At 34.1% G+C, this 26843-nt stretch overlaps 2 protein-coding genes across 7 annotated transcripts; one reads left to right on the top strand and one right to left on the bottom strand.

Annotated features, from left to right (window-relative positions):
- Positions 1 to 3480: 3480 nt before the first annotated feature.
- LOC116768577 (histone acetyltransferase KAT7) lies at positions 3481 to 16562 on the bottom strand. 3 transcript variants are annotated; one of them, XM_032659319.2, is made up of 11 exons: positions 16382 to 16562; positions 15303 to 16112; positions 14846 to 15003; positions 14569 to 14696; positions 13569 to 13762; positions 13008 to 13204; positions 12481 to 12679; positions 11546 to 11740; positions 6861 to 6954; positions 6098 to 6351; positions 3481 to 6017 (listed from the first exon to the last, which is right to left on the bottom strand). In XM_032659319.2, the coding sequence occupies exons 1-11, from the start codon at positions 16394 to 16396 to the stop codon at positions 5931 to 5933; spliced, it is 2331 nt and encodes a 776-aa protein (XP_032515210.2). In that variant the 5' UTR covers positions 16397 to 16562; the 3' UTR covers positions 3481 to 5930. The 3 variants fall into 3 exon arrangements, with proteins under 3 accessions (XP_032515210.2, XP_032515211.2, XP_032515212.2); XM_032659320.2 differs by having other exon boundaries at positions 12481 to 12676; XM_032659321.2 differs by having other exon boundaries at positions 12481 to 12658.
- A 269-nt stretch (positions 16563 to 16831) lies between these two features.
- On the top strand, positions 16832 to 26652 carry LOC116768376 (TBC1 domain family member 15). 4 transcript variants are annotated; one of them, XM_061527433.1, is made up of 10 exons: positions 16832 to 17062; positions 17779 to 17971; positions 19517 to 19936; positions 21155 to 21281; positions 21813 to 21909; positions 22219 to 22635; positions 22865 to 23052; positions 24578 to 24704; positions 25029 to 25238; positions 25891 to 26652. In XM_061527433.1, the coding sequence occupies exons 1-10, from the start codon at positions 17021 to 17023 to the stop codon at positions 25957 to 25959; spliced, it is 1890 nt and encodes a 629-aa protein (XP_061383417.1). In that variant the 5' UTR covers positions 16832 to 17020; the 3' UTR covers positions 25960 to 26652. The 4 variants fall into 4 exon arrangements, with proteins under 4 accessions (XP_061383417.1, XP_061383422.1, XP_061383414.1 ...); XM_061527438.1 differs by having other exon boundaries at positions 16833 to 17062; positions 21113 to 21281; positions 25029 to 25212; XM_061527430.1 differs by having other exon boundaries at positions 16833 to 17062; positions 21113 to 21281.
- Positions 26653 to 26843: the final 191 nt, after the last annotated feature.

Raw genomic sequence — 26843 nt, 5'->3', positions numbered from 1 at the left:
TGGTTTAGGCGTCCCCTACTTCACAATGAGATAAGCTAAATCATAACTTCATGCTATTTTAATACTTTTCTTATCTAACAACTGCAAATTTTGACTTTCTATATAATTGATGTAAAGATTCGAAAACATCCTGTTAAATACAATACAGTATACTATTGTTAAGATTGTTTTTAAGTTAAAACGAGCATAAAAAATAACGATAGACAACGATAGATAGTGTTTAATAATTTTTTGTTAATTTTCAACAATAATTTAATAATTCCAACCGACTCACCTATAGTGTTAATATTCTAATGTCCATACAACTTAGAACTTAAACTCAAATAACATTTCTGAAATGATTCACTTTCTCAATACATTTGTAATTTTTGTTTAGTTAGGTACCTATAAGATAAATGTCGTATGCGAGCTTTCAACATTATTATTTCGATAGAAACTGCTTACTATGATCGATGCTAGCTGGACTTTTAATTTTTTTTAAACAGTAATCTACATAAATAGATATTGTAATTCAAATATTTTTATTTTTCATTTCATTTCCTGTATAATACGAACGCGTATTTCAAAGCTGATGGTTGCATTCGCAACGATAGTTAAAGACGGCAGATAAATCTCTATTTGCGGTTCACAGAACGACTATGTCCCAGTTGCTTAGATTTATAGCATCTTTATTATTATTCAATTGCTCAAAGTATCCATTACTTTAAGCGAGAACTATGAAAACAGACATACATTAAGACTATTACAACTGCTTTAACAAGTATATTAGTCTTTTTATGACATTTCATATATGTAGAGTAAATATTTGTGTGATGGATAAAAAATATATTAGGAGAAAATAAATAATTGATAAGGCAACATTAATTATGTTATGATTTCTGAACGGGCTAAGTATTTGTTTTCACATAAAAAATTTATTGAACTTAGATAATTTTCAAATAACTGTATCAACCATAAAATTTCAACAGAATAATTGCGTATAAATAATAGTTAAAAATAATACAATTACCTCCTGATAGTAATGTTTTATCGCTGGTTTTCGTTTGTTATATATTATTTATTCTCGATCCAATTTAAGTCTATGCTGTATGATTTCCATCAGACACGCGACCGCTCGCATAATTAATTGAGCGTAGATCACTTTATATAAATAACATTAATTTTATTCAATATATAGTAGTGTGTTTTTTTTGCCATCACCGGTACCGTATTTCTGAACGGTTGACTGGATGTTTGATATAATTAATATTCCAGGAATGAGCTGTTTCTACACAATATCACGCTCACACTTGTTGCCGAGTTGGATATGATAAAAATATATTCGTAAATTATACTAGTTTAGTTAATAATCAACTTATAGATATTATATATAAGTATTTTTTGACAATATTTTGTCGTAAGAATATCTTCTCTGATGTTAACTATACAACGCTTATAATGTAAAAAGTTTTTCCACATTTAAAAGTACAATAAAATATTATTGTAAATCTGTTCAGTAACTTTGTGCTTTGTTAACAAACAAACAAACATAATATATAGTAATAGCACCGTTTATAGTGTTGGGTTAGCTACGGTTGTAATTTTTTTTATATTTATATAGATTAATCAAAAATTAATTAATTTTTTAACAAATACGACCACATCAGGAATAGTTTTATATTTTAGATTAGTCGCTTATTAGTTTTTTTAAGAATTAAATATTTATAATAGAAATTAAATCATTTTATAATTGATTTTGTTCTGAGATATCCGCTACTCCGCGCTAAGTGAAAATGTCTGCGGGCCACTACGGAAATTACTCGTTAGGGAAATGGCTTTTTGAATGTTTATAACAATCAATATCGGCAACAAATTGTCTACGTGAAATTGAATCTACAGCATGTGTCTGTTCCAAATTGATTATGTTAAAATATATAATATTATTTTACAGATTAATTTTTCACACATCGTTTCTATCAATGACAGTTATCTACTCTCTAAAAGGAAATTGTTAATGAGACAGTCGTAACTTACATTCAGAGTTATGTTTTATAGATAGGATAGTTGGTAGACTCTCCTTCTGTTGATATTTCGAAATATTTATTATTGTCATCCCCTAAAAATTACAACACGATCGGACGTTTGAAAAAACTTATCAGAGGATAAAAGTATATGCAGAGATTTAAAACTATATTACCTTTTTTATAAATCGAATAAAACGATTTTTACGTTTCACGATCCACGCCAATCGCCGTTTGTGAAGGGTACGCTCACACCGAGATTCCGTCGCCGCGGCGCGTACTGAGTGCTAACAGATTTTCATATACATATGTATAAATCTTCACAAATTATAATATTAACGAAGGTTATTTAAAAACTTTATAATATAGATTTCTCTTTTTATTAAAATTTTCCGACCTAAATGAGACAGATTATGCTACAATTATGCTCTAAAAATCTTCGATTTGATAAATACATATCGGTGGCAAGTTATGAACCAAATCACACAACAAACAGGTTAAAGGTCTTGGGATTTGGAGAATTCTCAGCACTATGAGGAGGAAAATGTTCTTCAACAAACAGCAATAAAGAATGAAACTAACATTTTGTTTACGCAGTTTTTAAAAATAATAAAATACGAAAAGCAATCTGAAAAATACTAGTTTCATTTAAATGAGTACTCGCGAAAGTATTCGATTTCACCATAAAGAAATCATCATAACATAAAAATGCACTGGGTTTTTTTAATTTAAATATTAATTGAAGTATAAATAAACCTTTTAAATAAAATTTTGTTTAAAAAAAAAATTAGTTTTAATGTTTTGATATGTCGACTCCCAAACTTTCAACCTTTGCCTTTAGGACTATTAAATTACTGTGAACCACAAATAAAGGGAAATATTTTATGTCTAAAACAATTTAGCTACAAAACGACGAATCTGTTTTTTAATTTTGAAGATATTTGAAATTTTTTAAAGCTTGTAAAAAATTATTACATGAATTTTAAGCCTTATCACATTATGATAGGACTTAATTTTTATTAAACTGTTATTTAGTCTTAAAAACAGTCGTTTTAATGCTTCACCCATTTTATATTCAAACAATAAGTTATTGGGACATGCACTCGTACCGCGGGTTCGTTTGCGTTCGGAACTAACAACAGGTGAATGTAATGATTTTTGTCATATATATATTTGATAATTATTATGTTTTATTTCGTTTCTATTATATCATTTAATTTATTTTATAATATTTAAGATTTTCATGTGGACACATTAAAAAAACACAAAGTATTTCAGACACGTGCGTGTTTTTTTTATTATTTTATTTTAAAAATTACTTAAGAAACTAAGTAATCGAAACGTCGAGAAAATTTAATAAAAATATTTAAAAAAAAATCTCCTAGTTATCCGGAAAACCTTGTTTAATTTCAATAACATCCTCGATCAATTTACGAACGTAAATTTTTTAGCTGGACGATTTGAAATAAAAATACAGACAATAGATAAAATTAATTTTATTGAAACTATAATATAAATTAGTTATTATTAAGTACTTTATTACAATATGTACATTATAACATTTATTTCTCATCAGACATTATAAAATTAATTTAGACCAATATTAGTAAGAAGTAAAACGTAAGTAACAGTTCGAAGGTTTGTCGGTAATAGTTTTTACCTAATTTTTTTACATAAACTTAATCAGATTTAATTAAGAGAATATGTTTATTTTATTCTAATATCATTCTTCTAAAATAAACAAATCCAAATACTACTGCTAGTGTTGTTTCTTAATTTCAATCTCACTTCAAAATCTACTCCGCAATAATACCTATAAATTCTTAAATATTTGTCTAAAAGAGTCATATATGACGAAAAACGACCTTATTCTCTTTAAATATACAGTTCAAAGTGGAATAGATACAGAAAGATAAATTAATTGACACAAACGGGCTCCAAACCTGCTACCTCCGGAGCACGTTTCATTTGTTTTTCTAACTAAGCCATGGCGTACTGGTAACGCGAATGGATCTACCTATCAGGTTGGAATCCTGGTATCAGTGAACTTTTTATCCTAAGAATTAGATTAAACCGCTTTAATTTTAACTAGATAACATAAAAATATTTCTTATTATGTAATATTTATCCTAAACATCTGTTAAGCGAAATTTAAAATTATTATTTGTGTTCCTAAATGCAATTTATATGAAAAAGACATTTTTTTAAATAACACGTAAATTAAACAGACTTAAGGTTGTACACAGTCTTCAAGAAAATCGATTTAATATATATATATATATATATATTTTTAATTATTGTATTTTTTTTTATATTATCGTAAACAAACACTTGTTAAAAAAAAGACAATACAGTTTGCTTACCACATGTAATCATCGTCAAACTAAATACGGAGCGTTTGTAGTTTTTAATTCGTTAATCTTCTCACGTGTTAGTATCGATGTTGTTTCATAAATTAATATTTTTAAACGCTCATTTCGTAGTTAGCTATAGCTATACAAACTTATAGTAAACGTATAGTTAGTTGAAGCACTTATAGTATTTTGATATGACGAGGTCCCAAAATCTTATAAGAAATATATTTATAACTTGCAAACAAAATGAAAGCGATCAATTGATTGGAAGCTGACGGTGGAAGCTAAAAATAGAGAATTATTCCTCTTAAAAACACTATCTAGTTCGGTGAGGGTAGTTTATTATTCCAAGTAAAATCGATAGGATCAGCTAACAACATTACTTGGAATTACGTTTTAAGTCAATGTTTTTTATTTATAATAGTGCTGTTGTTGTGCGAGCAAAATATATATTATTTAAAACTTATCCATCTCTGTGATTCGTCTAAACCTATTGTAATTATTTCTTACACCAATCAGCTAATATCGGGCTTTATGCATCATATGTACACACACACAGACACACACGCAGACACACACACATACATTGTTAAATTAATTTGTAAGATTAATAAAACTCTTATCTAGATAACTTTTCTTATTATAATTAAGATATATTGCATTAAAAATAGTATTTTATTATAAAATTAATTTTTTAAATTTATTTATACAACGTAATAAACATCAACTAACAATTTATATTAACAAGACATTTTTAGCCTAGAACCGAAATCATATATCCATATTAATAAGATCCTCAAATCTTTCTTATTCTCTACAAACTACAAGATTCATCATGAATTTAAGGGGTTATGTCACAATGGTTGTCAGACATCAGTTATCTTAAGTGAAAATTAGTTTAAATACCAACAAATCATTATCTCAGTTTCCATAAGTTCCTGGTACTATGTACATTTCTCTCATATTGGATGCTGGGTAAATCTTTCCGCTACGATAACTTACATGTCCAACATTCAAATACCTAATGTCCCTTTAAACATTATAATCTTCTCATCATCAGGCAGCTTATTGATTCGAGAGAATTTTCTGGTGCATGCCTAAAAATAGCTTCATTACCAGAAAAGTCCGACTTAATAATATAGAACACTTGGAGATAAACTTATACTTAGCACTTAAAACTACCCAACAAATAGTTCAAACAGGTCCAGGCGACTGAGTCTATAAGAAGAGCAGAACTCACATAGATTGACACAATAACTTCAGCAATCCACTATACACTATCCGACACATCCTCACATTGAGTGAACAGTTCTCCGTAGCCACATAGTCCGCAGACACAGTCCCATAACAAGTATAAATGTCCTAGTCTCTGTAAATCAGACAGACTGTATAATACATAAGCTAGTTACCTAGAGTAGACCCTTCAACCTCGTCCCCGGGTGGAGCACACCCGGCGTGCGTGTTAAAGCAGTGCCCTCGCGGCCGAGGAGTTGGGTCTCCTAGGCCGGCGGCGTCTTGTTGGTCTCCTGGGTCGTGCGTGCCGTGAGTTCCGCGGGGGGGCGCGGGGGGCGCGGCGTCAGCGGGCCGAGCTCCACCACCGCAGACAGGAAGGCTCAACGCTGCGAGCTCTGGAGGCGCGCCGGCTCGCCTCCTCTAGCACCTCCTGCCCCAACAACCACATATATACAATGTCATATACACAATGGACATTACATAACGTGACCAATCGCATCGTAGCCGCACCTGTTTTTTCAGCACTATGTGTTTTCCCTTCCAGTATTTCATTAAGCCGCGTTCCTGCAAGGTGGACACGATGTCCGAGGACGCGATCGCCAGGTCCTTGCTGAGGTCTCGTATGCATAGAGTCGACCCTGACGCCGAACAGAGCCTCTTCAATAGAGCCTCCTTCCAGTATGACCTGTACGATATGAGCCCCAGGTCCGACAGCGGGGTCTCCGGCGAACCCACTTTACCCTCCACTTTAGTTAAGAGGTAACCTGATTGAGAAACGTAAACATTGAGGCAGGTCAAGTATAACCCCAAACAGAGTCACTTTACGGATTAATAACATGTACACCTAATTTTATTTAAATTTAAAAATATAATCCTACAATTTATACAAATAGGTATTTTATACAATTAATATGGGTTTGCAATGAAATCAAATAACGGAGTTGAAAAGAAGACTAACGAAATACATAATTAATATCGTAAGGACATATAATTCTTAATAAATAAACCTCTTGAACCTTCCGCAATAACAGACACGAGACGAATTATACGAATCTAAACGTAACATATAATGTAGGCATCAAAATTCCGCGCATCTGTAGTGTTAGTCTAGACGGCGGGCGATCTATACCTACCGTTGCATCGATCGATGTGAACGGGCCCCTCGCACCTGACTTGACCGCTCAGGTAATATTCAGGTATTGGTAAACATTTGACACGTTTACCTCGCAACGTATGAATGGCTCCAAAATATATTATCATATATACTACTCACTGAAATCGATGAGCAGCCTGCCGTAGCCCTGACGCTGGTAGGGCGGTAGGGTCAGTATACAAGACACGTTGTAGTTCAAGAACGAGTTTTTCTCCTGCGAACGAATATTATATAGCTTAGTTAACAAAAAACTATTTGAAACATTCGTCAGTCGAATAATTCGACAATAATCAAACAGTCGAAGTGACTGCGAAGAAGTTTCAGATAGCGAATTCCTGCCCGGGGTTGTGGAGTTTAATGAAGGTTGGTACATTCTAGATTTATTGCGTTACGTCTAGACATCAGTGTTTACATCCGTGGATTGTGACAGGGGTGGAGGGCGGAGGGTGTAGGGTGCAGGGTGTATTATGTGTTCGAATGTCTTTTTGAGGGGAACCCCGAAGGACATAAATAAAACGCTTATAACATGTCTGCGTTTTAGTGATGAATATGAATGTGGGGTCTGCTCTTTTACACTAACAGCAGACGATTGCTTATGCTCTGATCAGGCATTAATTGTATCGAGAGAATTATTATTACTAACCTAATGAGATCTAAGATTTTCGCGAGTTTTATTCATTTAAATGAAACTAATATTATTCGGATACACTACGCGGATTTTTATTATTTAAAAAAACTACATAATCCCGACGTTTCGGTTACTTTTCAGCAATGGTTTTTCGGATTATGTAGTTTTTTTAAATAATAAAAATCCACTTAGTTTATCCGAAAAATATTAGTTTCATTTAAATATAACTAACCTAATATACATATATGTCTATAACAATAGAAATCTGATATAATAAATGTATGAATGTCAATTGTTTTACGACATATTATATTTTTTATGAAAGTAAATCACTTATTATAATATAATATAATGATAGGTCGCGTGTATTGTATGGGGTTTGTATTTTGTAAACATGTGACTGTTCGGGGTCGGAGGTTAGACGAGACGGTGGGACTTCTCTCAGACTGCCGTCTAGCCGTCTTGAGATGAAGGGATCTAGGGATCGAGATAAGCGATTGGTGTGTTCACTAAACAGTTATAAATCGTATATATTTATTGCAATAATAAATTTATTTCTATGAATATAGAAAATATCTGATATCATTAACTAAATCGAGATTAATTTCACTTCATTGTCTAAAAAATTACATACATTTAGCTCTGGGCTTGGATATTAACACTCTCATAGAGCTAACTCTCATAGAGTTTATAGTACTTTGCGATTCGTTTTCGTGTATTTGAATGAAAAAATTAAGGTGTGAAATAACGGGTCAGAGGTTATCAAACATTTGGGAAGCTGTCTGTCAGTATACAACTCATCTGAATGTCTGTCTGTGTACTTTTGACTGTCCGCTGTCTTTTTAGAAAATAGTAAATGTCTCAAATATGGTAAACTTTATATAAAACAATGTATCAAAATTACAGAAAAAATAAATATCTTTCCTAAAATTAATATACTGGGAAATCACGACTAAGAAACATTTATATGGAAATGGTCGTATACAATGAATAGTCAAGTAACTACTTAATCGACATACATATCAGTTAAATTTAACGAGTTAAAGAAGGTTCCTTTCATGAAACACAGCGTGGCATTATAAATAAAAACCTCCCAATCTATAACCGGTGGCAGCCCTGGGTTCGTCGACCCCGACCCCGCTGTCTCGACGTCTGTGTACGGATTCCATTCCAGACTTATCATACTATATCTTGATATTGATTTTAAACAGTCTGGCTGCCGTCAACGGGGACTCACAGTTTATATTGTTCTCAAACTGATTATATTTAATTAATTATCATAATTCTAAACGATTCTTCCTATCAAACAATGTTTATTATATATAAAATTAAACGAACCTCACTAGAATCGGTTTACTTTAAAATAACTTTTTTATTAAGAGTAAATTAATAACTATACATAGGAGTATTTCATGAATTCACTACACCTATACACATACGTTATATGCACTACGTCGTAGCGGGTCTACGAGCTGTCACATTTACGCTGTAGTGCTACGACGCTACGGCGTAGCACTAGTAAATGAGCGTAAGACATATTACAAAGGAATTTAAACTTTAAAAGTAGGTACATAAAATATGAATTACATTGATTTGAAAAAAACCTTTGTTGGGTTTCAAATTTATAACATTTATTCGAATTTAAAACGTATAGTTAACGATATAAGATCCAAAATAGTCTGCACGAATCATTCCTAGATAATGTTTAATGAATGTGAATTGATTGTATTAAACATCACTGTAGTTTTAAAACTAGACTGGCGGTGATGTGATACATTAAAACAGATATACTGAGAAAATACTTATTTTCTTACCAATATATCTGTTATATACTAGGTTTTATTATATAAGCGACTTTAAAAAAAGAGATTATTTCATTGTTATGACAATTTCAAATACAATGAAGACACTCAATCAATATCTACATATGTCTATATACAGATACACACACATTCAGCACCGACCGTCGCCAATTGATTATATATTTTGGGTGTCATAGGTCAGTTCCGTCTCGACTCCCCTCCCCCAGGCTACCCCCTCCCCTCCAGGCTAGACGGGGTGTGAGGCTGGGGGAGAATTGTCTGCCGTCCTTTATGCACAGCCAATATACAATATATATAATACCACAACATAAAATACATAGACTTCTTTATGTACCGACTGTATATATGATCTGTATGTGTTGTTCCTTATATGTAATACTTGTAACAGTACTATTAACATCTAAATCCAGATCACAGACAAGGCGTGCCGGGCGTTGAACCCACAGCTGATTCTGAATGGTGTAGTATTGTAGTACAATGATGTTAACTACAATTTACATCATGGAATACGATGTTTGGTGTTAAATAGACATTTAAGGATATTGTATTAAAATATAAAACTTAGTACGTGACAGAAAATTATATGGACATAATTTTTGATAATCAATTAATTCATAAGATTGTGGTTGATTTTTATAAAAAAAATTAAAGTCCTAAAATATTTTTAGTTCTAATATATTTTTTGGGGTAATCCAAACTGGATCTATTTGGATGGGACTTTCATTTTAGTGCACGAACTTTGCAAGAGCGGGACATCACGAACTACATATAATTTAGTAACATATTTAATGTTCTATGAATTTTCAGTATCAAAATTCAATTTTCACATATATATAAAACTTCTTATTTAATGAAGATTATTAGCGGCTTATAAAACATAACCACATTAAACCAAAAGTAATACTATATACATAATTACTGAGAAAATAGGATCCATTCTTGATATATAACTGGAAGATAAAATACAAATTAGTAGTTAAAATACAAAATAATCACATTTCGGTAAATAAATCATATTTTTTTATCCATAGAACAATCACAAAGCAGTCATAGACAATATAGAATGTATCGTTTGACATATAGCATACAAATCCCTGTTTTAAAACGTCAGCGACGGTGAGGGTAGGTGAGGAAAAACATTAAGTTCGAATATCATTTCATTAAGATTACTTATTTGATAATCCACGATATAACGAACCTTGCAATGAGACTAACAGTCATTAATACAGATAATAATATTATTATACAGTACATAGAATATTTAATTCGCAAAGGACGCGACAGTTCAAATCCAGGTTTTGTAGATGAATTCTCTTACTACACGTTAGTTTTTTCGAGTTTTAGTTAGAAAATTAATAAATTTCATACTTAAATATTAATTTTACGTTAGTTATGTTATTTTGTAATGTATTAAATAACACTCTTTGGTTACATTATTGAAGTTATATTTCTTATGCGACTTCCAACAACATTGAACAATCTTTAATGCTCCTTTTGGGGGGGGGGGGGGATAAAAAGAGATAGAGCGAGAGGGAACGCGTGAACGCATGCGAGTAATGAATTGTGACTTGTAATGTTAATAAAGTTTGTCTTAAAGAAACATTGAAAATCTCCTAAAAATCAATTTCTACGTCTTCCTGTTTTCATTCTAACTCACGAAGTTATACTTCTTGTCTTCTTCTGGAACTATTGGAGTGAGGGACTCCAAGCTCTATTAATTTTATTTGATGTGTTTACACTTATTCAGAGTTCAATCGTAACTCTACCAAGTTAGCGGGTTCGTTGGGAAAAACGTCATCAACTACAGGGATCAAGAAATTATAAACAAGAAAACAACAAACTTTACTTCGTGTTGAGAGAAGAAATTTGTATTCTTAGTCCTATCAAACAAAATTGACGATCTGATATAAAACTTCACAAACCTATATTTAATTATTTATGTTCCAAATGGGCAAACGCTCAGACGGTCTACCTGTTGGTAAGCAGTGACCGGCGCCCACAGACATCTACAACATAACCCTTATAATACTATGTTTCTGATATAGAAGTATCTATCTTTTTTATGTGAATCCTACCTGATGGAAGGTGGTCACCGTCACCCATGGACATCGGTAACATAGTTTTGCAGATATATTGCCACCCTTGATTGGGGAAGAGGGAGACAGGGTGGGAAAAGGGAAATAGCAACCGGCTCTCTCGCTCATCAGACGAAACGCCGCCGTTAAAGACTATTTCACGCCGACTCTGTGAGAGGGTGCTGACTACCCGGTCGAGCCAGCCCACGTTCGGGCTGTAGTAACTGACCCCAGCTAGTTTCCCCCACCCACGGATACCATACGTCAGTTTCAACTCACCTTACTGAAATATCCAACGATGTGACAGCCTTCATCATCAGCGCAGGTCATCACATAGAAGAGGAAGGGCTCTACGTCGTAGTACAGCGTCTTGTGGTCCAGGAAGAACTTCGCCAACAGACAGAGCTGCTGGCAGTACTGCTTATGTTTCCGGCCGTCCACCTGCCACACGCTCAGGTTGTCCTTCCTGTACACCTGGCGACGGGAATCGGTATTACTAACACGACTCTCGCAATAACATGTTAACTTACAGGTTTTTGGCAGGAATTTACTTTTTTTCTTTGAGCTTGATTCGATATCAATAGAAGACGATAATAGTTTGGCGTTTCGTGCGCACACGTCGCGAGAGAACGTAATGTATGAACTACATTCATACATCTATTTTATGAATCTAATACAAATAAGATAGGATTATTTCGGATGTTTGTGTGTTTGTTACAGTTTATACTCAAATAACGTTTATGTTGGTAAGTTACCTTACACGAGGTAACATAGTCACACATTTCCTATTTCTATCGAGAAAATTCCATTCATCGGAATGGCCTACCTTAGTAGTATATTGAGGAGATCTATGAATGTAAACTGTCTGTAGTATCTCGATACCAATTTGTAATAAGCGTACAGTTCACAGGTAATAAAAACAACTGGAGTGTGTGTGAGTGTGTGTGAGAGTATTATCGACTATGTGAATTTGTGTGAGTGCAATGTAGTGTGTGTGAGATTTTATCTTGATTGTGAAAATAAATAAGGGTGTGAGTGGGCGAGACTGTAATCAAGTGTGTAAATACGTGTAAGTGCAATTTTGTGTGTATGAGATTTTATCAAGTGTGTGAATGTGTGAGTGTGTGAGAGAGCCAACAAGTGTGTTAAGTGTGTATGTGTGTGTGGGAGTGTATTCAAGTGTGTGAATGTCTGAGTGTGCCGTACGATCGTACCTCGTCCCCGGGCGGATGTCTCCATACACACTTGGCCTTGTGTCTGTTAGCGCCGGCCGCGCACTTGTGATGCGACAGGCAGAACTCACACACGAACAGCCTCGGCACCCGAGCCGCGTCGCCCGGGTACGGCGACTGATACCAGACCTCCATCAGATACTTGCCCATCACCACGTATCTGGACGAAGAACAATAACTACTTAGAGGGAGAGAGAAAAAACATCATTTAATAGTTTCAAGCATTCATTACACACACACATATAATGGCTAGCTTTAAAAATGATTAGCAATCACGACTCGATAATTAAGATTTAACGCTACGTTTAATCAAATGTTTTTTTTTTTTGGTCAAAAATCAAAGTTTTGGTACGACACCATTATTTTCGACAAAACAACAAAATTTTACCGAACATTTTTTTTACTATGATATGAATTTCTTTAGTCGCTCAATTAATATATAAAATTAATAATTTGAGAGAGATAGAAGAGATAGCAGATCATTTGTACAGATATCGGTAGCTACGGACCTGGTGCCTTTATCGGTGGATATATCTCCAAGTTCCTCTTCGATCTTAACAGCCGCCAGAGCCTGCGCTTCCCTGAACAGCCGCAGGTCGTAGTCGGGGGCGAAGCCTTCCAGCACCGGCTCCCTCTCATCACCCAACTCCTCGTTGTTCGCCATCGACCGTAACTCCTGACTGCCCTTCCACTTCGAACGCAGGTCCTTGAAAGTCATTAAATTAAAATACACGGTTTTGGTACAGAAACTTCTATGACTTACTCGGTTAGTTTAAGACCAAAGTAGGTTTAGTACTAGTACCGAAAAGTTACTGCAACGATGTCAGCGAGCAGAGTCGCTGGAGCGACATTTCACATTAAACAACGTTCACCTCAAGTGACAATACACATACGACATTATACAATAAAAAAATACATCGATAGGACAAAGAAATTGAACCCATGACCTCTAGATTATCGCGTTCCGTTCACTTTCTCCACTGAGCCATCGTGCCGTAACTCGTATAAGTGAATTATGTATTCTATCTTTCTATTCGGCACATACGAAGCCGGGTTTGTGTGTTGTATACCTTGACCTTGAGCTGGTACGCCCGTTGTTCGATGGTGGGCATAGCCCTGGGCCTCTGGTGCATTGCGGCGAGCGCCCGCCTCCTGGTCGCGGCGGCGGCTGCTCGCTCCTCGGCCGCCGCGACGCACCAGGCAGCCGTCACGTTGTGATACACGGGACAAGCGTCCCAGGTGAAGTGACGATTGACCTTACCGCCTGGAATAATGAACATGAGAGGACGCTTCGATGGGCGACTTCGATACAAGTCATGACATCTCATCTGGCTACAAACATCATGTAAACCAGACCGTTCAATAAAGATAATGTTAGGGACCATCGTTTTAAACAAATTTTTTCGTTAAAATTATTCTTGTTAGAAATTCATTCACTTAAAAATGTTTTTACTTGAAATAAAACTAATATTTTTCAAATTTTCTACGCGTTTTTAATTATTTTTAACTACATGCTCCCGACGTTTCGGTTACTTTGCAGCAACCGTGATCACGGGCAGACGAGATGTGTAAATACTCGCGACAATCTCAGATCTCATTATGTTTTTACTTGTACCCTTATCACAAGTTTGAATCGCCAAACTAAGTACGTGTTGTTTACAATATTTCGTTTCGTATACTATACGAAGCGTTCTGAAAATGGAAAACTAGAAAGTATCTGTCTTCTGTTTGGCTATGGAAGCTTGTGGTAAGAATTTAAACAAACGGTATAAGATGTCTTTGCGATAAAAAACACGAAACGGGCGAACGAGAATTAATTTTTAATATCATTTAACAAATATTACATCATTTGTTCAAATGAAGTTGTTTCATTTAATTTACTTCGTGTATTGTAATATACATTTAAACCGACGTTTAATTTTACAGCAACCGCTATCAGGCGATATGAAAGTCTATGACATTTTATTTGGAACTTATAATTAAAACTCCCAAAAGATTTAGACATTATTCTACATTTATATATATATATATATATATATGTGTGTGTGTGTGTGTGTCTGTGTATCATACCCAGATGTCCGCTGGAGTCACAGTCTCTGACGGGACACCTCCTCTCTGAAGGTGCGGTCGGAGGAGCTGGTGTGACCGGCGAGCGTCCGATCGCAGCCCGAGCCTTTGCCAGGCGTTTATCATCCTTACTATCATATAAATAAAATTTTAATCTGCACTGTCATATATGAAAATAAAAAGGTAGATAACTTTTTTTTTTATCATAAGTTTTCTTGTATACTGCCAGAAATAATTCGACCTAACACACATGTCTTATTATCTATATATACAAACTAACCTCTGTTCCACAGTTTTATCATCAGCCTCTGAGTCGGTGTCAGTGTTGGTGGGTTTGGCAGCCATCCGGGACACTCTGGCTGACAAGGATCGAGTCAACTTACGAGTCATTGTACCCACGGAGTCACTCGAATCACCACTCTTCGGTGTTGTCTCCGGCTGGAAAGTGGATTGCAATATTATTAAATGGAGGTCAATAACTTATTTTAGCTTATATGGAAAAATATCTGTGGCTATAAAAATATGCATAAATTTATGACGGTCATTAACTCGGAGACCGAGTTTAGTTTTTCAAACTCGTACAGATCAAAATATATAAAACAATTAAGGAAAGAGACTTGTCTGCAGCAATAATATTGTACATAAGATTTCCTACGTACTACTATAGTTGTAAGTAGGGTTATCAGTTATCACAACTTCTACTGTGGTAGTTACACTACTTCCACTTATCAACTAACCTTACTACTCGCATTAGAGGATGGTTTGGATTTGCTTGTATTGGAATCTTCTTTCTTCTCCATGCGATCGCTATCACTCTCGGAGGACACAGATTCCACTGATGATTGGCTGGACGAGCATGAGGACGCGCTTTTGTCCTCCGAAGCTTTTTTAGATGGAGGCCCACTTGACCTGCTCGCTCTACGTTTAGAGCTATCCTTGGAGTTGGAATTTGAATCTTCATTTTGCACCGGCATCAATGGTGAAGGTGTATCTTTTTCGTCGCTGGATTTAATACTGGTCTTTTTGTTGATCGGTGAACCCTTTGGGCTGGTTTTGGACGTTTTGCTGTCCTTGCTCTCAGTTTCTGATTCAGAACTGTTGTCGGGTGAGAAAATGCTTTTCTTTTTTAGTGAATTTGCATCTATTTTATTTGCTTTCGGTATTGTTTTTGATATCGCTTTGGACTTTGCGCCGGTTGTGATCCTCGGAACTGCTGGTTGTTTTTTGACGAGTACTGATGCAGCATTTTTAGATTTGATTGATCGTCGTCTTGGTGGCATTGGTTTTGGTGTCTCCGGTTTTGGTACTTCATCATCACTGGATGAAGAGACTTTTGCTGGCCTTTGAGGTTTTGGCTCCTCTTTTGCGGGTTCTTCCACTGGTGGAGGTACTGGTGATTTAGGTGGCGGTACGGTGGCCGGCACGTCGGACGTGGATGATTCGGAGTCAGAACTGCTGGATCCTGAGCCTGAGCTGGTAGATGACGTCCCACTACTGCTAGAATCAGAAGTCGACCCTGAACTGCTGTCAGTGCTGCTGTTGCTCACCTGGAAATGGGATGCAATATACTTTTAATTGTATTAAAATTTAACAAAATTTCGAAATTTATAAGTGTTGAAAAGCTAATATCAGACAGGAATGGATTGTATGTAAGCTCTATTAACTTGCATAAAACATATTAGTAATAGGGTGAAATTGTTTAGTTAAGTTATCCGTTACTTATTGTTAATAAAAAAATACGTTAAAGGTGGAGCACTAATTATATCTGTAAAGTCATAAAATGTATAAGTTTTTGAGCAACTAAGGGAATACTAACATCCAAATTAGTCATGATGAATAATGCTCAAGGCAAGCACAAAATTGGTATTGACAGTGAAGATGTCCTCTCCTATTTATAGATGTTTAATTAGTGTGAATTTCATTTAAATAACTAAAAAAACATATTCTTCACTCACAAAATACAATACTTTCTCAAACAATAATCAATTTTGACATTTGTCATTTCAAGATGACAATTAACAGCAAGACCCTGTCAAGTATTACTTTCCGCTACACACAAATATTTTCCTTTGAACAGTTTTTTTTTATTTAAACAATTTGATAATTATTATTTTAAATCATTTACTGTATTTACAATATGCAACTTGAGCTAACAATCTGATGACTTTCAATACCCAGTCCATGTTTGAATTTTGAAAAGGCAACAAACCGTAAACGAGTTGTATCAAATGTAAACTAATCTTTGTTTTGATTGATTCTGTTTATTATTCTCGACATCACTAGTTGTCACTTTTATTTTTTCAACATTTCTTGGAAAGTTGTGCTACAAATGGTGTTTCGTTGTTTACATTTTTTGCAAGTCTGCAATAAATAAAAATCTTATAAGAATGGTTTGACTCCTTGTGCATTTTCAATAAAGTGTTTTTTGCTATATCGCATTCTCGTGTCCTCGAAAATGTCGTGCAGTTCGGTGGAAGATTTACCAGAACAGTGTAAAGTACGTTATTTGTTTGTTTTCCTTGTTTCGCAATTTTTTTCTTTCATTACAAGTGACCTTGATTGTTGCATATAAAAGTTGATTCGACCCAACAGCTACAATCTCACGTATACTATCAATTGCGTCACATTCCAGTCATTTAAGACAATAGTTGTTCTTTGAACTGAAAATTTTTACTAATATTTTTAGTGCTGACGCCTAAGCGTAGCTCCGTCGGCTTGTGTTTTATGATATAGTGTTTAGTATTGTATTAGTAGCCTAATATCCAATCATTAACAAGTTTTAGCCATTTGTTTATACTTTGTCTTTGTTTGATACATTTAGTTCTCAATGAAAAATGCGATATCAATATCGAAATATTAACAATTCACTGTAGGTTTTTATTTTATGTGTTAAATACTAAGCTTAAACATAAAATTTCGTTCGTAATATATTGGTCAACCCTCATTTTTTATGTAATTTGCAATTTTTATATACTTTTCATTTCTTTCTACCCTCTGAATTATATTAGATTCCATGAAGAATTCCAAATATTACATTCCACCTCTATTATACTATATATTTTTATTTGGCTGGAAAACCAAAATACACAACATTTAATAACAATATTCATATTATCAAACATCTTATAGTATATATTTTAGAATTAATAGTTGATAAGAAAACAATGTTCCTCTTAAAGTGTATAATATATTACAATACATTGTATTTATCAGGATCTATTCACACAAGATGGAGTCCTACTCAAAGCATCACTCGGTCGTCCGATCAGCGACCTCAATTCCATCGGCATGTTATGCATTGTACAGAACATGGACGGCTCTAAGTGTATCGAGTGGCGTCCCAACGACCTCATAACCATCGATTCCGACACACAGGACCAAGAGTGGGCTGTGGTTAACACGATAGGTATTTATTGGTTTGCTTATCATATATTATGTAATAACACTTAAACATAATAATTAATGGGCGATATAAGGTTAAGTAATATCTATTCACATTACTCTGGATTGATTAAAAATTGTATTTAATACTACTAAGATAACCTTCACTTGTTAATTACTGACATGTTCTAAATGTGTCATTATATATATAAATATATATATGTATATGTGTGTGTGTGTGTGTGAAACTGTCCAATGTCAACCTATGATAAAATTGTTTATGAATTTTCCCTTTATACTGAAACAAATTAAATGATACCTCAATATTTTTTTATGTACAAAATATTCTTCAATACTAATGTCGCATAATTTGAACAAGTTGCTTTTATACTGGAAGCAATCGAACAATGTGATTTATCTATAAAGGTAAACAGATAGATAGTTTTATCTATAAAGGTAAACGGATAGATAGTTTTATCTATAAAGGTAAACGGATAGATAGTTTTATCTATAAAGGTTAAGCTTTAATATAATTTAGTAATTTTTTATATGTTTTAACACTTTTATAGAAGATGCTATGTTGATATTGTAAAATTAAAGATTTCTTTTGTTTGAAAGCTATTGGTTCACCCTGAAAAGTGTTTTTGAATTTTAAGGGCAATAGCTTTACTTTTATTTTTTATTTAAATTACATTTCCGTTATGACTGGTCATAGGACGATTTATCTAAAGCAGCTTCTTAATGTATGAATACTTTAAAAATATTCATCATCATCAGGAATCAAGTCCCTGGTAGCTTTTTTTTTGACGATAAGCTCAGTGAGGCCTGATTGTATAATAATTTCCTACGATGTGTCTTACATTTTCTAGAAATTTCTATAATATTATTTTTTTATATTAATTAATTAGCTGAAAGCGCTTCTAAATATTCTCAAACTATGAAGATTAATCTTACACAAGACAAAGAGTACTTTGGTTATCTTCTTTCATTATACAGACCTCGGTGAATGGTGACCAATTCTCATAAACATTACTCAGCATCAATAAATGTCACAGATTCGTTTTCACGAAGCTAAATATCAAATAAGATTAGCAAGACTGTTGATGTAAACTTTTATACTTGACTGGACTATTTTAAATGAATAAAAGCTTATGTCTTAATATTCTAAAAAAAGGCTGTGTTCAGTGCTAATAGCGGTATTAATCTTCATTAATATCATTTTTTTTTATATGAAGATCAATAATAATATCAGTTATTTTAATTTTTATATTATATAAAATATTAAAATTCAAATTTCAGTCTTATTTATATTGTATCATAAAAAAATATACTTATTTTTTTTTTATGTCAGCTGTTATTGATATCTACCCTCCTCATCACATATTATATAGAATTTAAATTCGTTATATGAAATTAAAGTAGAAAATATTTGAGACCATTTTGATCATTGTAAAATCTCTTTACAACATGGTTACTTTGTAATAAAACTAATTTATATGTATTATAGAATAAATACTTTCTAATTTTGTTTTTATACTGCGATGATTTCCTAAGCTGTATTTTATGAAAGGTCGTCGACAGAGGACGCTAAGCGGCAACATGACATCCGACTACGAAGCAGCTCGCGCCCGCATCATCAGGATACCTCTGGACGAGCTGAAATCATTCAAAGTATCAAGGAACAATCAGCAGATGCAGTTTTCTACTAAACAGGGCGTCTGGCAAAACACTTGCTACTTCCAACACGGGAATGCGGAGATATTCCTGTCATATCTCAAGAACCACGTCAAAACCGCAAAAACCAGGCACGACAGGAACACGTACGTCGTCGTGGAGCCTAACGCGGAGTGTCAGGTGCTGAACAAGTCGTTCGCGGAACTGGACATATTCACGGAGAACACTACGGATGTGGTCTGGAACCTGGTGTCCAACTTCAAGCAGAGGCCCTACGAGACTACGATGGAAGCCTTCTCCAAACTCACCGATATTGGTAAGATTTGACATAATGACTGAGAGTTATAATGATATCTAAGGCTTCGAGTATTAATTTGGATGAAACTAATGTTTTTGGGTTACTACAGGTTTTTTATTATTTTGAACTATACATAGTGACGTTTCGCTACCTTAACAGCCACCGTATCACGGGTAGCCGATATCAAAGCGTCTGTTACTGATACCGTACATCCGAAAATCTTAGTTTTCTTTAAATGTGTGAAAGTTATTGCCCAGAAGCTGTAATTGATAAAAGAAGCATCACTGCAATATTTTTTAAGTTCTTGTGCATTTCATCACATTAATGATAAGTTATTTATCAATAATGAACCGGCTTCTTCCCTGATTATAATTTTGTTGGCTTGCTTGGCTTCTCTGAATTCTGTTCTTTGAGAGTAACACATAAGAAGCTTCTCATTACACGACTTCAATAATTTTTATTCTGAAAGCTTATATTTCTAACTCAGTATCAGTGAGATGTAACTTGTAATTTCACTAATTTAGAACTCGTAAAATTTGATTTCCGTTTCATAGGAACCTGTGCTTATGTTTTCCTCCCTATATTTTGTTATAATATATATATATGCATATTAATTCTCTCTCTGCGTCTTCACACCTTTTCCTCTATTTCTCATTATCGCTGAACAATCGTAATATTTCCTCGCATTTAAGACAAGAATCTGAGCCTGATCAATAGTCTGATGCGTAATACGTTCGATCATGAGCATCAGGATTTTTTGAAAAAAGATTTTATATGGAAAGTGCACGACCATTTTGGGTGGATGATGGTTTGAAACTAAAATCTGGGATAGATAGCTGAGGCTGGGCAAGGAGAGGAGCTGATAATGCAGGAATAAGATATAGAGTCAACAGAAAGGGGTACATTGGGAATATGTAACAGTTCACTATCTAAGGCTTTCCATTTCCACAAATATTTTGAATAGTGTATTTGGTTAGGTAGACGGAAAAGCTTGGGCATTGGAGGTGAGCGTTTCAGGCGCGTTAGATAGGGGCCCCTTAATCCTGCACCTGGGTCGCAAGTCCGAGGCACTGTTAAAGCTCCTCTCCCTGCAACACGATAGACCCGGCATCCGCACGTCGAATCCATGGAATGCTGAGAGGTTTCATCTCATAGTAAAGCATAATCCAGTAGATATATGAAATCCATTCACAGTATACTACGGTGAGGGAGTTAACGGTAAGCGTGAAATGTCAGATGAGGTGGCGGATCTCCTCACGAAGAGTATGAGCGCTTTAGAAGACACGACCAGCATCACCAGGAGTGAAGAGTACGAGGTCATTAACGTGAAGCCCACGCTACCGCCGCGGCCTTCAATACCTAGGTTAGAAGAAATTATGAATATATATTGGTCAGAACAAAATAAGGGCCAGTAGATTATCACGCTTAGTAACTTAATAAGAATATTAAATAGTCCTGGTGGCCCTTTTTGGTTTTGACTAGTACATATTACAGAGGCTGTCTCATAAGTAATGTCGGTATCCGATGATAAGTAATCAAGTTTTTTATGTAATCAAACGAAATAAGTCTAAATAAGCCCGTAAAGCCTATCGCATACTGTGGTTTTAACGTAAAGTCCAGCGAGCTCTAGCAGTCCTCGGTAAAAACATTTTTTTGGAATTAAAAAACATAATTGTCTCGCTTTATTTTCAACATCCCGTATGAGTAAAAAATATCTACGAAAGAATTGCGCCATTTACGTCCAAGGTAGAGTTAATCCATACTGAATATGCGATTTTAAACTAATACCTCATACATTTAGTGAACATTCAAATGTTTTACACTCATATATATTTGACCACAAAAAATCCATAGCACCAATATTATATAATATAGGATAGGTGTTAAATTCCAGGGGAACACCTTTATCAACTGAGAAATGGGACGGTTTGCAGGACCCAGAAGGAAGGATCACGGAAGTGGAGGGCGTAAAACAATTAATATTCAGAGGGGTTCGTTCATACATACATACTTACATTACTATAAGCAGCCCAAGTTACTCATTAACACATCAACTGTCCGCCAGCGGAAGTCCCATTAACATTGCTTCAGCCGTTTCAAAAGATTACACAACAAACCCACAGATAGACAGCAATTTTAAATATTTCTTTTTTGGTGTATCTATAAATAAAATTTAAGAAAATTATATACATAATAACTGAATGGTATTTAGAAAAATAATATAATATTACCAGGGAAATTCAAAGATTTTTTATAAAGGGTTTTGTTGTTCCATGTTATTAAATTTTTCACATTTCCAGGGCGTGGCGCATTCAATACGTCACTCAGTATGGAAATATCTCTTGGATTATTATCCCTGGAAAATGACTAAGACAGAGCTGAAGAGTTTACACAAGAAGAGAACGGAAGAATACTTCTCAATGAAGCTGCAGTGGAGGTCAATGACCGAGGGTCAGGAATTAAGGTTCTCCGAATACAGGGATAGGAAGAGTTTAGTAGAAAAGGATGTGAATAGGACAGATAGGACGCACCCCTTCTTTGCTGGTGACAATAATCCTAACCTGATAGTACTCCAAGACATTCTGATGACATATGTCATGTATAACTTCGATCTGGGCTATGTACAAGGAATGAGTGATATTTTAGCGCCTCTGCTGTTGCTTTTGGGCAATGAGGTGGACAGCTTCTGGTGCTTCGTGGGTTTTATGGAGAAAATTGTGAGTGAATAGGCCATATCTGTTACAAAATTGTCCTATGTGTAGATGTTTTCTCCTTGTGATCCTTTATCTTCCTTGTGAGCTATTTTTTTTTGTTTTGAAATAGCAATAATCTCAGATTAAAATTAATTAATTTTAAAATCTAGCTCAGATTTTTATCATTAGTTTGGTTGTAGTATCTAATAATGAAAAAAAAATACATTAAATGTTTATCAATATTGTATTTCAGTCATCAAACTTTGATATGGACCAGGCCGGCATGAAACAGCAGTTGTTGAATCTGCAGCAGCTAATGGCTTTCATAACTCCGGATTTAGCCAAGCACCTCGCCAGCAAAGATTCCGGGAACATGTACTTCTGCTTCAGATGGCTCCTGGTGTGGTTCAAGAGGGAATTCTCTCATAGAGATATCATGAGGTGAATTATACTGATGTTATTAAAGAGCAAGTCTATTATAACGTATTGTTTGTTACTCTTTAACAAAAAACCTACTTGACAGATTTTAATGAGACTTCACAGTGATGTACCTTGGTCAGGTACCCAGGATAAGGCATAGGTTATAATTTATTCTTAAATTCCGTGCAGCTCCCGTGAGCTGGGAGACATAATAGTCCAAGATCCCAGGGCTGCCAGACGACACGTATTTTCTGACAGATATAACGTGGACGATTGAGCAGCGTTAGTACGTACTGTGATCGTCCGCCCACCTGCCAGCTCGGTCAATGGTTAATACGGCCATGACAATAACTTGAATATATATTTTATATAATGAGATCTAAGATTTTCGCGAGTATTCATTTACGGTGGTGTGACGGACACCGTGAGCGCATTCTGCCGGCATCCAGAGCGGTACGCCAGAAAATTAAGAAATCGATGGCGGTAGATGATAAATAACAAGGACCAACTGACAGACATTCACACCTCGTCTGCCCGTGATCACGGTTGCTGCAAAGTAACCGAAACGTCGGGATTATGTAGTTTTTAAATAATAAAATCCGCGTAGTAAATCCGAATAATATTAGTTTCATTTATATATTTTATAATTTTTAGAACTTTTGTTAACAAGTAAATCATGGCAACAAAAATAAGAAAAAGGTCGACATATAATAAATAGTACTGAAGTTAGCCGGCGTTTATAAATATATTTTTTTCATTTACTAGTTAGAACTAAATAATATTTTTTTTTAAATACCACTTAGTTTTTCAATTTTTTTACAAATGAAAATTTTTGTTTTAGTTAAAAAAGTCCTATATATTATAAAATACCTGTTCAAGTGATTTTCATGGCCCTAATAGCGCAGTCGGTCTCTCAGTCTCATACGCGTAAATGATGCTCTTGCGTTCCTACTCACAGAGATATTAATATTTGGTTTAGGGGGTGACTGGCCCCTTGGATCGGTCTCTCTTTTTGTCAAAGGTTTTAAAATAGTTGTCGGGTAAAAATGAAGCATCAGAATTTACGTGAAGTTAACTGTATAGTTATTTTGAGAGCTTTAAAGCGTCTGTCAAGCAATATGGCCGACGGAAAGTGTCTGGGAGTATCGACAACTTATTTTCAACGATACATTTTAAAACATATATGAAAATCAGCCATGAGTATTTACGTGAAGTAAGTAATGTTTTTATGTACTTTGATCACCTGATACCTGGAAATTGTCCGTTTGACCAAGCTGGCTGGTGGGCGTACGATCACAGTACGGACTAACGCTACTCAATCGTCCACGTTACATCCGTCAGAAAAAACGTGAGGTCTGGCAGGCCTGGGATCTTGATCTAGAAAAAAAAAAAAATTATACAGTAAATTAAAATTATATAATAAATCCATTAAATACTTCATTTATGATATATGTAAGGAAAATAAATAATTATAATGCTTGATACACATACACCACTATTTGTATATCGAACAAGTGTTATAATTGTAATAAACTTATGTTTTCAGGTTATGGGAGGTACTGTGGACGGGGTTGCCATGCGCCAACTTCCATTTGCTGATATGTGTAGCCATTCTTGACGCTGAAAAGGATGTTCTTATTAGCAAGGATTACGGATTTACTGAGGTCTTGAAGGTATAGACTTTATTTATATTTGCTATGGTCTGGCTTCATCCTAGATGGATCATTTTTTTAGGCTTATTTATATTAATAAATTGATAATGTCTAGATTTGAAACACCATAGTTAATCTTTAAACATCAGGTATCTGCCAGTGAAGATCCCGTCAAAATCGGTCCAGCCGTTTTGGAGATTACCGAGAATAAACAGATAGTCAATAATTTAATTTTCCAATATGTACCATGTATGCATTTAGTAAAACAGCTACTATTTTAACATAAACAAAGGCACTAATGTAATCATTTGGAAACATACAAATCATGTCCTATATAATTTTCAGCATGTCAACGACCTGTCAATGTGCCTCGATGTGGATATCATACTAAGCACAGCGGAGGGTATTTACCATCAGATAGTCTCGTCCCCACATCTATCAGATCAGATCAGGCTGATTTTAGGCCTTCCATTGGCCCCGAAACCTGAAGTACCAGAACCCGAGCCCGAGCCCACTACATTCAGCAATGGTAATGACAGCGGAGAAACTGAGGAAGTTATGTATCAAATAGGATTAGACTTTAATTTCTAAGGCATTTTAGTTAAGTTCAATTTCAATGCAGATCCCTTTTTCTGTATGTCCATTGGTTATTTTTAACTGTTACTGATAATCGCTAACCGCACAACTATTTTTCGTTCACTCACATCATATAAGTTAGTTGATTAATACACTCTTTACTATAAATCCTCTTCATATAATTATGTTTGACAATTTTAAATTTTAATCTGAATAGTGTGAATCATATTAACTGTTATCATACACTAATAATAACCAAAAATTTAAAATTGTTACAATTAACATAGATTATAAAATATTCTTCATTATAGGCACTAGTAAAAAATATATGACAGTATCTGTGATCAATTAAGCAATCTATGAATGAAAAAAGCATTTGAAATTATAACTTCAATTAATACTGGAATGTACAAATTATTAACATTACACAGAAATAAAAATACACAACTTATCATATAAGATGTAGATTTGTACAATAACAAAGCTGTAGTGTAGCCATAGAAAAAAAAATTATTAAAATTAAATATTGTATAAAAAAAATTACAAATAAATTATGCCTTGTTATATAGATATGAATTTTATATACAAAAGATATATACTGATATAAATGTAAATATCCTTTCGTTTGCAGGTTACACTCGAATATAATGGACATGAAATATCTGTTGTAACAAAAACTGTCTGGGCTTTACTTGCCTGATAACAAAATACATATTCCGGGTGAAGTGATAATTTTCTATTTTTATATAAAATGCCCTTAAATAATCATATAGCTTAGAATATTTTTTGTATTAAATATGTATGTGTCCTTCGAATGCTGTACTAATGTTGCCATTTTAAATTATTAAATTTGCCCGTTTTATTATATATGACACTTGAATTATGAGTTATTTCCCAATTGTTATTAACAATGAACTCCTAAATTTATTTAGAGCTCTTGCGATTTTTTAAAATATCATCACGTATTGTCAATACTATCACCAAATATTTATATGGCAACACTTTAAACTATTTTAAAAATTATCTTTGGCATTTTATTCTTATATAACTGAAACTAACCATGCCTGTTAAAACGTCAATTATTTAAAGTCCCGGTTAAATCTGGATCCCTGTATTCTTAGTATGAGTTCTCATCGTCGGACTAAATACCAAATGTTTCTTGGTTTTCATAAACTAATCTTCAATACCGATGGAGATTTACTATCGACTCGATCGGATTTTGTTTTGCCGAAGTCATTTCCTACTAAAGTTACTTATTTTTTTTATATAAATACATACTTGTTCTTGTTTATACTTATATTGTTAAAATTGTATAAATTTATTCAATTACTTGGCATATCTTTTTTTTTAAATGTTACGAATATGTGATTTTAATAAAGTTTTATAGAATGTCTTAACTTTTATTCATTAAAAATTATCGAACGCATCTCTATTAAAGAAAATACAATCAAAGTTATTATATTAAGTAGTTCTCAGTTCTATTCGATATATTTTTTAATTATTTTGTGTTGAAGAAATGTTTTTTCCAATTTTTTTTTTATTATTTTGATTGTATTTGCACAGCCCTACATACTCTTCTTTGCT

Source organism: Danaus plexippus, chromosome 4 (genome assembly GCF_018135715.1).
Source record: "Danaus plexippus chromosome 4, MEX_DaPlex, whole genome shotgun sequence".
In the NCBI taxonomy this organism is placed as follows: Eukaryota; Metazoa; Arthropoda; class Insecta; order Lepidoptera; family Nymphalidae; genus Danaus; species Danaus plexippus.
Note: the sequence above shows the minus strand (reverse complement) of the source record. Positions and strands in the feature narration are given on the sequence as shown.